The sequence below is a fragment of the Halichoerus grypus genome, chromosome 2, assembly GCF_964656455.1.
Source record: "Halichoerus grypus chromosome 2, mHalGry1.hap1.1, whole genome shotgun sequence".
NCBI lineage: Eukaryota > Metazoa > Chordata > Mammalia > Carnivora > Phocidae > Halichoerus > Halichoerus grypus.
This window is the reverse complement of record NC_135713.1, coordinates 185,730,171-185,744,414: the sequence shown is the minus strand read 5'-3', so window position 1 is coordinate 185,744,414 and position 14,244 is coordinate 185,730,171. Positions and strand designations below refer to the sequence as shown.

At 35.8% G+C, this 14,244-nt stretch overlaps 1 protein-coding gene across 1 annotated transcript in view; it reads right to left on the bottom strand.

Annotated features, from left to right (window-relative positions):
- Window positions 1–14,244, bottom strand: part of SKAP1 (src kinase associated phosphoprotein 1) — a 271,214-nt gene that overhangs the window by 187,526 nt on the left and 69,444 nt on the right. Inside the window, exon 4 of the mRNA XM_078065633.1 lies at window positions 9,465–9,581. Within this exon, the coding sequence (XP_077921759.1) occupies window positions 9,465–9,581 (117 nt within the window). The remainder of the gene's footprint in view (window positions 1–9,464; window positions 9,582–14,244) is intronic.

Below are 14,244 nucleotides of genomic sequence, written 5' to 3'. Positions count from 1 at the left end.
GCAGAAAAATAAAGATCACCAAATCACCATTTGAAAAAACAAATCACCATTTAAAAAAATATATATCCACATATATAGAGAGTATAAATATAAATTTATATTTACATAAATTAAGTACATGTATCTATATCATACCTGAGAATATGGAATTCCTGAACTTTAGACATGACTGTAAGGTAGCTAACCCTCATGTGATTCAGTGTTCATCTATAAAGCAGATGCTATGTTTAATTATAATGCATTTATAGACTCTAAGAACAAGGTAATTAAGTATGATATATAAGATTTTCTAATAAACAGCACACAGATATATAAACCCTCCCCACCTCTGATTGATTTATATATCAATCAGATAAATATGTTACATTAACAACCCAAACACCGCATATCATTTTACCACCACTGTAATGACCACACTAACATCTTCAATAATCATATACTAGAACCTTCACATTACCGTTAACCTTGTTGGCTACTTTAGAATTTGGAGAGAAACAAAGAATACTCGAGGCAGAATGAAAAAGCTTAATCTCATTTGCTGAGTCACTCACTTAAAAATCAACTATTTGCACTTAAAAATGGCCACTGTTATTTCACTACTAATTATAGTGGAAGCTCAATAAGGGTTTGACCTTTCAGAGAATGGACTTTAGCGTATACTCCCAGTCTGGAATAGACTTCTAAAAACACTTCGGCCACGGCGCAGGTCAAATATTATCTTGACTTTCTTCCAAACCACTGCAAGTCCAAGTTTTTTTTTCCTGCAAACTCTGTCCCTGATAATCACCACTTGATTATATATTGTATACTTTGTTGCGGGGGTGTCTAATCTTCTCTCTTCAACTAGATTATTTACTCACTAAGGAAAGGAGTCATATCCTATTCCTCTTTGTATCCTCCATCCAGCCTCTAAACTCATGACTGAATAAAGGCATCCAATATAGATATTCAATAGCTACCTCTTCATTAGCAGTATATTAAAATCTGTAACATGGACAAAAAGGCCAAAAAAGATAACTAATTAGTTATACATCAAATTAATTCAGGGACTTATTGTATGTTACTCATAGTTATAATTGCTAGCATTTATGGAACCTTTTGAAATTCTTTATTAAACATACTACTCCCAAATCATTCTGGGAAAAGAATAAGAACATACATTGACCAGAAAGACACATGTACCTGAAGAACCTGACTGAAACTTGCAAGAAATAGCTTAAGAGCCACGATCAGACCTCCTGCAAAGCTGTTTGGGTTTGCACTGAAAAGCGTGTTGAGATCATGCAGGTGAGGGAAGGTATATAGTGTGAGCCTGGGAAGGCCACTCCCAGGATGGTGGTCTTGGATTCCATACTGGCTCTGTCTTGTTAGATATAGGACCTAGGCATTAGCCTCTTTAAAATTTAGTTTCCTCTTTGGTAAAACAGAGATTAGATTAGGTGATTACCAAGTAGTCTCTTTCAGTTCTAAATTGCCATGATTCTATGTAAAAAACTTGGGTTCAATTAGTAGGGTATGTTCTAGTGAAAGAAGCATTATGGAAGATATCCCCCATCAACACATGAGAGACTGCTTTACTGGGTACTGGACGGAAGGTTAGAGTTTAAACACGCACCGACAGCCCAACATGCCAGGCTGAAGAATGAAAAATGGGTAGTTCATAGACAGATAATTGTTATTGTTTTTTTATTCTTCACAAAACATGTATAATCCTTGGTAATCATTTGTTTAAGTTATATAAATTACTGTCAACTTTGAAACCCAGTTTGTCATCCTCATCTGTGATTTATACCAGACTATATAAACGACATGATGTCTTCGATCTAATAAGACATTTATCTTCATGAAGGAGGCCACTGAGATCCTGAGTGACAGCTTACTTACCCTTATCACAGTTAACTCAACATCGGTCCTTAATTTCTCCCAATGATCTGAGATCTGATGGACTCACCTGAAGCCAACAGAAACTTGTTCAGAAATCCACCATGCTTATGAAAGTATGTGTTTTACAGTAGAATTTTTTCTTTGGCCCCAAAAGCGCAGACATGGAAGGAAATAAGTTTTGTGTTCTTCCACAGTGTGCACTGTAAACACACACACACACACACATAAACTCCATCAGGGTTGACAGGAGTCATGTGCCTTTATTAAAGAAAAATATTCCTGTGAGCAACAAAGATGAAAGCAACTGTCTGAAGAATAAAAAGAAAATGAGATGGATGCTTGTTTGAATGCATATATGTATGCACACATGTTTATTATGTATTCGTATATGGAGAGAGACTATTTTGAGTCACATTTGTTATCTTCATATCATAGAGTAAGAAGGAACTAAAAACTCTAAATATCTTCATATAGTTTATGTACTTAAAAACACACACACCCAAGGGCTCCTGGGTGGCTCAGTTGGTTAAGCATCTGACTCCTGATTTAGGCTCAGGTCACAATCTCAGGGTCGTGGGACTGAGCCCCGTGGCAGGCTCTGTACTCAGTGCAGAGTCTGCTTGTCCCTCTCCCTCTGCTCCTCCCCCTACTCGCAGACACAGGTGCATGCGTGCTCTCTCTCAAATTAATTAAGTAAGTAAGTAAATCTTTAACACATACACACAGAGTAGTGAGCTTGACCCTATCAGTGAGAAGGAAGTAAACAGCTTGTTGTTTTTAGCCCATTAACTCTCCCCACCTACTAGGGTACCAATGACTGAGCCTGCAATAGGTTTCTAACATTCCAAGTAAAGCCGCCCTAAAATATGCACATTTTCCTCCAAAGTCATCAGCAGGATGTGGTCTAAGATTTACCTGATTGGTAAGGTCACTTACCACTAACCACTGCATCGTTAATTCACATACCTCAGTAAACGCTGTAAGACATGCAGTTTATTTATCCTGTGAAACAACATAATTTATACGCTAAACTCAGTCCTTATACATGACTCAGAGCAACGGGGGTCTCAAATTGGCTTGTGAACAGACATCTTTTATACTCCTTGAGTAGAAGAAAATCAGTTGGGGGTGTTATGGGTAGACTAGCTTAATAAATGGAAGTTCTAGGGAGAGGATTTCGGTTCAATAAGAGGAAGCCTTTTAAAACAAATTACAGCTCTTTATAAGTATCTAATAACAAGACCTTGAAAATGTAAAGCAAAACACAGAAAAATGGATACATCTACAACTATAATTGGAGATTTTAACACGAACCTTTCAGCAGATAAAGAAAAGCCGGGATATAAAAGATTTGAAGAATACTATTTGTAAGTATAAAAATAAATAAAAAGTAAAAAAACCTAAAATTTGATAAGAGTGTGTTTAATAAATACTTCTGGGAGCCACACAGCACCTAAGCATAAATTGATCATTACTAGGCCACAAAAGGACTCTCAACAAAGTCCAAAGAATCTAAATGATATAGACGATGTTCTTAGACTATCATGTAATAGAAATTAACAGTCAAAATAAAAAAGCAGGTTTAAAAATCCCTAGAAACTAAAAACAAGCCAAAATAAAAACCAGGAATACACACACATGCACACACACACAAATGCTTCTAAATAATACATAGGTTAAAAAAGGATATCATCAAAGGAATTACAAAATACTTAGAATGGAATTGCAAATTATAATGAAAGTAGTACATATCAAATTTTGAAGGATGCAGTTAAAGTGGTATTTAGAGGATAGCTTTTAGCTTTGAATACAATTATTTTTTAAATGAATGTTATACTCGATGGAATAAAAGCAATAGAGAAAATGAGATGTAGAGCCCATAAAAATGGGTGTTTCAGAGGAAAAACATCCAGCTAACTAGAGCTCTACACAAAGCAGTAGGTTTGTAATTTATTTGAACCCTACACCTCCACCACCTGCCCCCCACCGACATGTGGATTAGATACTTCATTCTTGACCAAGTTACTGAATTTCTCTAAGCTTCAATTTTTTAACCTGTAAACAGTGGGGATAATGGGACTTTCTTCTCTGAGCTGGTTTGAGAATTAAATGAGATAATCCACAAAAAGCACCTAGTGCAGCATTGTAAGTGCTCAATAAATGATTCCTCTTACAATCATCCTTTCCAACTCCCAGAATGCATGATTCTAACTTCGGTACAATGAAATTTAAGACAAATGTGAATTCCAGCCAAAAAAAGTCTAATCAATAAAATCTTATTAATAAATTAAACCTTCATTTTTATTTCACAATACTAACGTAGATTTGTTTAAAATATATTCTTCCCCCCATTAGGGAAGATATTAAAATAGTGTTTTCTTCCTATTATTATTATAGAAATGAAACACATAAGGATCAACAAAAGCTAGTCTATTGTTATTCATAATATCAAATCCAAAAATTGACTTCTATTTCAGAACTAAAATGAAAGCAGAGAAATGTAAAAAAAAAAAAAAAAAGCTAAAACTAAAGCTGTGAAAAATTGATTCTCTTTATTTTCAAAATATTCGTATGTTTTTTAATGTACCTTTCAGAAAAGGCATGGAGTTGAAAATGGCCACTATTTGTACTTTAATGGGACTGTAATTTCTTTAAAATCAAGTAGCATATAATAAATTGATCAAAACCAGGCTTTCACTTACTCATTATTACTGTTCTCCAAAAATGGTTACAGGTCTTTTTTTTTTTTTTAAAGATTTTTTATTTATTTATTTGACAGAGAGAGACACAGTGAGAGAGGGAACACAAGCAGGGGGAGAGGGAGAGGGAGAAGCAGGCTTTCCACCGAGCAGGGAGCCTGATGTGGGGCTCGATCCCAGGACTCTGGGATCATGACCTGAGCCGAAGGCAGACGCTTAACGACTAGCCACCCAGGTGCCCAAAAATGGTTACAGGTCTTTAACTTTCCCGGTTCTATTTTTCATTTCACTGGAGAATAAGAACCTTCTCTAACCTTCGACAACCTGATGTAAAAATAAACTCTAAGAACATTTTTCTCACTTCTTCCCAGATTTATTGTCCAATATTCATTCATTACTTTTTCTTTAATTAGAATATGATAATATATATTACATGATAAACAATACACTGTTACAGATTCTAGGTTTCTTCTCCTAGAAAATTACTTTATTTTTTCTTTGTCTTCCAGAAGGAGTCACTATATCCTGTTTATAGAACACTTTGCCCAACCCATCTTTAAAAAATGTATGTAGACCCATCTTTTAAAAATGTACACTAATGAGGGGCACCTGGGTGGCTCAGATGGTTAAGCGTCTGCCTTCGGCTCAGGTCATGATCCCAGGGTTCTAGGATAGAGCCCCACGTCTGGCTCGTGGCTCGGCTGGGAGCCTGCTTCTCCCTTTCCCTCTGCCTCTCCCCTGCTCATGCTCTCTCTCTCTCTCTGTATCTCTCTGTCCCAAATGAATAAATAAAATCTTAAAAAAAATTAAAATGTACACTAATGAGATAAGTTTATAAACACATTAAAATTCACTGTATATTTTGGACAATGAAAGCAATCAGATCTTGAGCAGCATAGTTGGCTGGCTTTTGTACAGTAATTGTATCCAGTGTTTCATGCTGAACTTTTTTTTCTTTAATATGGTCGAAACTATGCCTCCTTAGGTTTAGAAATCTAAGTGTTATTACTTGTTAGCCAGTTTTCATTCCCCACAGTGGGGCTATGCTCTTGCTTGTGGGTCTCTCTCCACAGGGTATAGCCTGCTGTTCTCAGACTGAGAACATTTGCAAGGCAAAAGGAGAAGAAATTGGGATTAGGTAGCAACATGCTCTCATTTTTATGCATGGTTTAGCCTGTAACCTTGGTGTTCATTTTTTGCTGTGCACCTGGCCGGGCTTCTAAATGCTTCTAGAGCTCTTTGTAGTCTTCACAAAAGCATGATACAAACACGACACACACTGTGGTTATTGCTTCTCACACTGAAGTTATGGGTGGATGGGTCAGACCATGTGTCCTTCTATAACTGTACATTTAGGACACTGTTGTGGCTGGAGGGGGGACGCAACAATGCTGAAATATTTTAACAGTAACCTTTCATTTTCTAATAAAGATGAAATTCCAAAAGTCTAAAATAACTGTCACTACAAAGAAAAATTAAAGAATATCTTTTCTTCCTAAAGGATCACCTTAGCTATCCCACCAGCAAGTGAAGACATTGATTTTATATTTGTTCATTTGTCTACTTACTAATCGTGTGTTTTTGCAATGAGATGGTAAGCTCCATGAGGACAGGGACTGTGTCTGATTTTTTACTGCACATTTCACTTACTGCTTAGCACAGTGCCTTGGTATTACCTTGTAATCTCTAAATAAGTATTTGTTAAAATAATGAATAAGTAACATATGAAGTGTTACTGTTCTCAATAATGGTAAAATCTAGTTACACAGAACAGAATGTCTACTGAAAATTTTAACATCTTTATAACTTTCTCCTTAATTGCACAAGAAATGTATATATCATTACTTTTTAGGGGAAGGAAACAAATATTTATCGTACCCACTATGCATCAGGCACTCAGGTACTGTGCTAGTTTCAATGCTTTGCAGAAACTCATATTTAACATTATCTCCCTTTCTTTTTTTCCCTCTTGCTTGTTTGTTTTGTTTCTTAAATTCCACATATGAGTGAAATCATATGGTACTTGTCTTTTTCTGACTGACTTATTTTGCTTAGCATAATACTCTCTAGCTCCATCCATGTCATTGCACATGGCAAGAAAAAGAGAGAGAGAGAGAGGCAAACCAAGAAACAGACTCTTACCTATAGAGAACAAACTGATGATTACCAGAGGGGAAGTGGCTAGGGGCATGTGTAAAGTAGGTGAAGGGGATTAAGGAGTGCACCTGTCGTGATGAGCAATGGGTGTTGTATGGAAGTGTTGAACCACTATATTGTACACCTGAAACTAATATTACAGTGCATGTTAACTAACTGGAATTTAAATTAAAGCTTTAAAAAGTGAAATTTTAAATAAAATAAATAAAATACTTTGTAAAAATAAACATCATCCTACAATCAAATTTTTAACACATAAACAATCTATTCCTACCGCTATCATTGACTGTTTCACTTTGAGAATTCTCTTAACTTTTATAATTGAAACTAAAAATTAAAAGCTATGAAGTAAGAATTTAATATTACTAATCTAGTTAGCTCCTCTCTTATAAGGAACCATAATGGAGCAAAGTTTCCACCTTGGAATTTTCCAGATACTAGGCTTACCTCTTTCAACACTATATATTTTTTTAAATTTAAACTCTTTTTAATGAAAATACTTTTAAGCAAACTATGTATCTGTATAGTCTTAACCAAAATGTCTGCAACATGAATCCCTCTTTTTTGATAATCCAGATAAGGATAGTGGTAAAGACAGTAGGGTGGTTAAGAGCAGAGGTTCCAGAACTAGACTACGTAGCTATAAATCCTGGCACTACTGCTTACTAGCTGTGTGATCCTAGATAAGTTAACTTCCCTGGGTCTCTGTTTCCTTCTCTGTAAAATGAGGATAATCTTGCCATCTACCTCTCAGGGCTATTCTCAGGATTAAATGATGATAGATGCAAAATACTTAGAACACAGATGCCAGGTACATAGTAAGTGCTTAATAAATGCTAGCTGAAAAGTTTTACTTTATTAAAGGTACTGAGCTCTTAGTTTCTCTCTACAATATGATATGGCCCCAGAATGCTATGTTTTTGAGTTCCCATATAAATTTTATTTTGTTTTCTGCATAAATTTTTAGTTGTTTTCCTGTTTCTCACCTCAATATTATTTGTTAATTGATGCCTCTAAAGTGTCTCTTCTTCTAAATTTGATGTTTCATCCTATTATGGGTTTGAGAAATCAAACCACTGTAATGGTTAGAAATGTGTAAAAAGAGGAATCTCCAGTGAAGGCCTCAGGGGCTTTCCCAAGAATATGGTATGGAAGTGTTAACACAGCACTCAGGAACATCCATTTCCACTTAGAGGTCCTTCTGGCTTACTTACTGTGTTCTCAGCGGTGTCTGGGAAAGCTGGAAATACCAAATAAGTGACCTATGGATCAATGAGGTACTATTGTTCTAATTCTGTCAGGCATTGGATTAATCAAAAACAAATGAAAGGTTGGTTTTGCACTGTTAATTTTCTAAAATTATTAATAAACTACCAGTGTAATTATTAAGCTTGCAATCCAAACAATGTTTTTAGTGTACACTTGAATCAATATACAGATCCTAAATTGCAAGGCCCAATTTCTAAAAAAGCTCAAGCAAAATAAAATGTTTCTATATGACGGAATCCATAGTTCTGAAGTGGAGGTTATTAATTCAATGAAAGGGAGAAAATCTGAATCGCCAAAAGGGCTAAATGAAATAAGAATTAATGGACAAGTGAACTAATATTACACTGTATGCTAACTAACTGGAATTTAAATAAAAACTTAAGAAAAAAAGAATTAGTGGATAAGTTAAAAAGAGAAAGGAATTAGGGATTATGAACTCCTGGAAAATGCCAAAGTCATAGGGAAATTTGAAAGAAAAATAAATTGAAAGATTACAGACTAATAAAAAGAAATAAGGAAGAGTTTACCAACTCTACTCCCAATCCCTAAGTGAATAATATGCTTCCAATTTAATATTTAGTTTAGTAGCTTGTCTACCTTTTTCCCCCACCGAAAAGGCACAAGAGAGACTTTGGTAAGATAACCGTGTGCATCAGTGATGATCAAGCCGTCTGTTCCAGTGGCCAGATGCCAGAAGAGACACAGTGAGCCCCCACCCTTGGGATATCTGAGCCTGAGCCAGAAACTGGCAGCCACCAAGCCAAAAATTTTATATTCATGTATCTTAAAAATTCATGTACATTTTGCACCCCGCTCTATTACATACCAATGTGTTTTTAATATAAAAGTATGTTTATATCAGTTGAATTATTTAACTCCTCCCATTCCCAAATCTTCAAGTAAAATTAATGCTCCAGGAAGATTTACATTGTGGTTCTTGTGGCTTCCCTTTCCCGTTGAACAACACCAATATGGTCAGAAAGGGATATGTGAGAAGCATGGGTTAAAATTGTATCTTATTATGATATGATGAGCTCAATGGCCTCAAATAATCCACAATAAATCAATAATCCAATAATCACTAAATGAAAGCTCTGATTCTCAGGCAACTCTGTGAAACTAAGAAATCTGAAAGATGGTGGACTGGGCCGTGCAATCTTAAGACGTCCTCTTAGCTTTTGAGCTGCAGTTCTTATAAAAAGATCAATAATGATGTCTTCCTGCTCCAGTATGGAATTAGTGTTTCCCTAAATACATTAGCTTCAGAAGTATTGAATTACCTAGAAGGATCAGCACCACAATGAAACAAATAGTTGTTTTTTTGCAAACTAGTGATTACCAATACAGAAAACCCACTGAAGTCAGCTTGGTTCAACATGACGAAAGGCAAAAACACTAAGACAAAAAGTAACAAAGCAGCGTGATCAACCCAAAATCCAGGAAGATGACACTCACCCTCATCCTGATAATCAGGCAAAAAAGGGGCATCGGATGTGAGAGAAGGGCGGTGAGTTCCACTCTGATTATCATCGGAGCTGTCCTGTCCAAGGTAACTTTCAGCTTGGTCTCCCCCTGAGGGCAAAAAAGAAGGAAAATAAGATCATACTTTGGAAATCTTTATAAAGCTCTTTGTAGATGTCTTCTGATACTCATCCCTGCCCTCCTCCGAAAGATATATCTTTTACTTGGTGGACATGGCCGCTATCCATAAACATATGAGAAATAGATAAATAAGAACAAACTTACCTGGATGGGAAATTTTCCACTCAGGTAACTAACTAGAACTTAGAAACCGTTACCATAGAGTGGGGAGACCTCTTGCCACCCAGAGAGAAACTTCTCCATCACACTTAAAATGAAAACACAGCTATATAAACACATATTCATATATACTGTCTTCCATTAATTGCAACCTTTACCCTGAATGCCTGTTTCTCTTTATATTTCCAAATGGAACAGAATAAGTCACACAAAAGGTTAACCTATACATAATACAATGTAACAGGTCAGTATTCTTTCCTTCTCTGAAAACTAAGAGACTTAAAAACAGAGAGCATCTAGACTTTGCTGGATTCTATTCCAATTTAAATCATACTTGCTTTGCAACCTTAAGAAAGTTCTCTCTTTATAATTCTAGTTTACAGCCTATGCAACCAACCTCTTAGGAATTGTAAAAGCCCTAAGAAGGTAATATTTGTTCTGTAAAATGGCTTTGATGAAAGGTAATGTATATGCAATACTGAATTATGCAATTAAAACAATGCTAATCCCTTTTGGGTGTTTTCAACATACATTGGATTATATTTTGTAGAAGTGGCCCATACTATTATGATACTTTAAAAGGTTCAGACGGAAGATGTTCGATCATTCAGAAACCGGAAGAAAAGACTCTGCATTGCAAATGGCTTTCCTTAAAATCCCCCAAACAGAGGCACAGTCTGCTGATAAAAGGACACCAACAGCTGCTCAGTTCATTTCACAAACATGAAAAGGGGATTTTTAACTGAATTTAATATTATCTCAAATACTAATTTCCAAAGGAAATCACCAATGCTAATCTCAGTAAACACTGTAGAGTTTTGGCCCTGGATTTCAACGAGGGAGCAGTGAAACCAAACAACCTACATAGAATCTGTATTGCCTCACTTTAAAGGTTTATTTCCTACAATTAAACTGGAAGGATAGGGAGGATATAAAATGATAAAAAGGGAATGGCTGTAGCCTTCTCTTTCCATAAATTAGATGATCATAAGAGTCTCTTCTATGAATGCTCAGTGGTAGGTAGCTTGTCCATAACTGAGTTGAACACCTGCAGATACAGGACTTTAGAAATAAAGTATGGACTTGATTGTGGAAAAGAAACAACAACAACAAACAACAACCTCACACAGCAGTCTTGGCCAGAGCCAGAACAAATCCTCTCCTTTATTAGGCTACTGATCAGGATACAAAGCTTATTACAGTTATGCTTATAGTATCGCTGTGAAATTTCCCTTATAACCAGAAAAATTCTCAAATACTGGACTGAGGGTTGAACTACTCAAATTTTACATCAGTGGAATTTGTAAATCCGCTGAAATTATATTACCAAAACAATCTAAATGGACTGTTTGGCAGATAACCTGAAAGTGAGCTGTGAGGTTAAAGGAATTTTAAAATTGTGAGCCTAACCAAAATCTGTTTTTAAAAGAGGAAGTAGTTTGGGTTGCCAAGTAAAATTTAACATCTGTAGGTATACTGAACGTTATTTATCAACTGTCGTTCTAGACTCAAGGTTTTCTGCTTGCTTCAGAAATTTGACAAAATTACTCTTACATGTTCTAGCATTCCAGGCTTTAAAAAAAAAAAAAAAAGTCGATCAGGAGGGACTTTGTTTTGTTGTATTTTAATGAACATTTTGTTTTGGAATAATTTTAGATCTATTGAAATTATTACAAAGATAGTACAGAGAGTTCCCACACACCCTTCACCCAATTTCCCCCAACTTCTTATGTAACTAGGGTATTTCTGTCAAAACCAAGAAATTAACATTGGTACACTGCTATTAACTAGAAACTATAGACTTTATTTGGATTTCACCAGTTTTTCCACTAATGTTTTTTTCTTTTTCTTTTTTTTTTAATTTAAATTCAATTAGCCAACATATAGTATATCATTAGTTTTAGATGTAGTGTTCAGTGATTCATCAGTTGCATATAACACCCAGTGCTCATCACAACACGTGCCCTTTTTCTGTTCCAGGATCCAATTCAATTGCATTTAGAGCTTCCATTTTAAAAATCTCATCTAAAATACCTGCCTGGATTTAACATTCGATTTATCAACTTCAGATGGAAAAGTCACTTCTGCGTGTTTCCTAGGGTTTCTGAACAATTACCCAAGATGGGCTTTTAACAGCCATCCCTGTGCCAAACATAAGACCATGCCTTTGTAAAGTATACAACAACAAAGGTATACAACTCAATGCAGCAAAAACAGAGCCTGGGTTAGTACTAAAAGATGGTTGTGGTGGGGGAAACGTTTAAAAATATGTTCTACATCCAAGCGTAATTAGTTCCTGATGATGGAAATGTTGCTATAAGTGTTTTTAGTGTCACATCGAGTGGCCCAACTCCCTTGGGCATACACAGAAAAAAGCCTATAACACTATATAAATAGACACTCCCGTGTAATTAAAATGATTACAACTACTCGAGATGCATGGGTGAAAAGTTTTATAGGAGAGCCAGCAATTACCGTGGTCATTTTGGATTTGTTTAAGTTTAGAACATCATTTTTCCTTAAAACATAACTGCAAGTGATCGCTGGATTCATCTGCAGCTCTGAGAATCGCAGTTCCAAGCGGCCACCACTACCGTAGTCCAGTGGGATCAGACATAAATGATCACAAACTATAGTGACAGACATTTCCATTCAGCAGCTCTACAATTAGGGCTTAGAACTCCATTGCTTAGAGTGGCTTTCTCACAAGCAAGACCTCTTGCCACTAGAGACACTCTTTCCCATTGTAACTTGCTCAGAATCAATATATTTCTATACAGATATATATTCTAACACACAGTATCTCCATTAATCACATCCACTACCTCTGGTCCCTTTTTTTTGTATTTCTAAACAAGATCTGGGAAAACTATATCAAGGGTTCATCTGCTATTAGCTGGTAATTTGCTCCTCTATCCTAAGTGTCATAAGAATTGGGCGCTAGATACACTCCTTAGTATATTCAGTGGCAGGTTCTCCACTGAGTATCGTACTGAGGGGCCTATAAGGGGGGTGATTTCTCTATTGTTCCTTCCTGAGAATCAAACTCAATTTCATTCATGCTCCATAGAATGATAAGTTGGGAATTTCTGAGGTTTGGAGCAGAAATATAAAGCAGCTTTGTGTCAGGTGTGAGGTAATTATTTGTGAGGGTTTCTGTGCTATTTGTTTTTATTCCCAGTGTTTTCATTAACAGTTAATGAGTTTTCCCCCTTAATTCTGAAACAATAGCTTGGCCACTAGAAGTTGGTATTTTTCTGCCATGGATTCAACCAGCTGTTGCTGCTCCATAAACTTTATGGAGAAGTGAATTAAACTGCTAAAAACTTTCATTTCCTAATTCAATTCCAAATAAAACGGGGGGGCGGAAAATGAACCATGATGATATTCCCGTTGTAGCTATTTTGACTCACAGCAAACCCATCTGATTCTGAACTTACAGGTACCATTTAGAGACAAAAACAGGCCATAATGACAACTTTACCAAAGAAATGAAAAAAAAAAAAAAAAGGTGGAAAGCAGTTTAAGCATAAAAAGTAACATGACAATAACAAATAGGTAAAACTAAATACATGTTTGCTTATTCGACATATAAATGCTCAACGGTTTTTCCACGTTAGTATGAAGCCATCATCTTTTACTTCTAATTAATTGTGAGCTGTGTTACAAAGACTTTATTCACATCTGCAACCAACTGTTTCTATGGCATGGTTCAAAATTCCCAGGGCTTGCTATCACTTCACCAAGTATCTTGGGATAAAATAAGGAAATTGAAATCAATGTAGAATTATCTGCAATTTTTTGGCTTTTGTTTTTATTGTTGCCATTGGAAGGGAACACACGACTTCTGACTCTATTTAATATTTAAGAACCCATGAGACACACAGCTCCCTCTTTAAACTAATAAATTCTAAATAAAATGCTATAAATAAAGGTCCCTGATCCAAATCCAGTTAGTTTTCATGCTTGATAGCATTAATATTGCCAGGTTTTCATGGACCAATTTAATAGTAATACAGTTCCCAAAGCTGAACTAAGGCAAGATTGGAAAAACTGCAGCTTGTTATTCCTTATTATAACCATTCACCTAAATTATTGAATATAACACCAACTACAGAAATAGGTTGGATACATACGTGCCCATATATGTGAAATGTTCCTCCCATGTAAATATGTTATGGAGCCCATTTGCAACACCAAAGCTAAAGTTCTGTCAACACTTCTGTTATAAATTAGATAACATTTTGCACATACTCATGCATTAGAAAATGTATGGTGTTTCCCACAGAACATCTTAGAGGCTTCACTGATTTCTAAATATCCACTTGGATTTGCGTGGTTAGTTCTTGTGATTAATCCATGTGTAGCGAAGGTCTCAAATTCTTCTCCACTCCATAGTCTAACTTCCTGCCCATCTCTTTTTTCTCCCTCCTACATCTAGCCATAACTCAATGTATAAATATTCTTTTTTTTC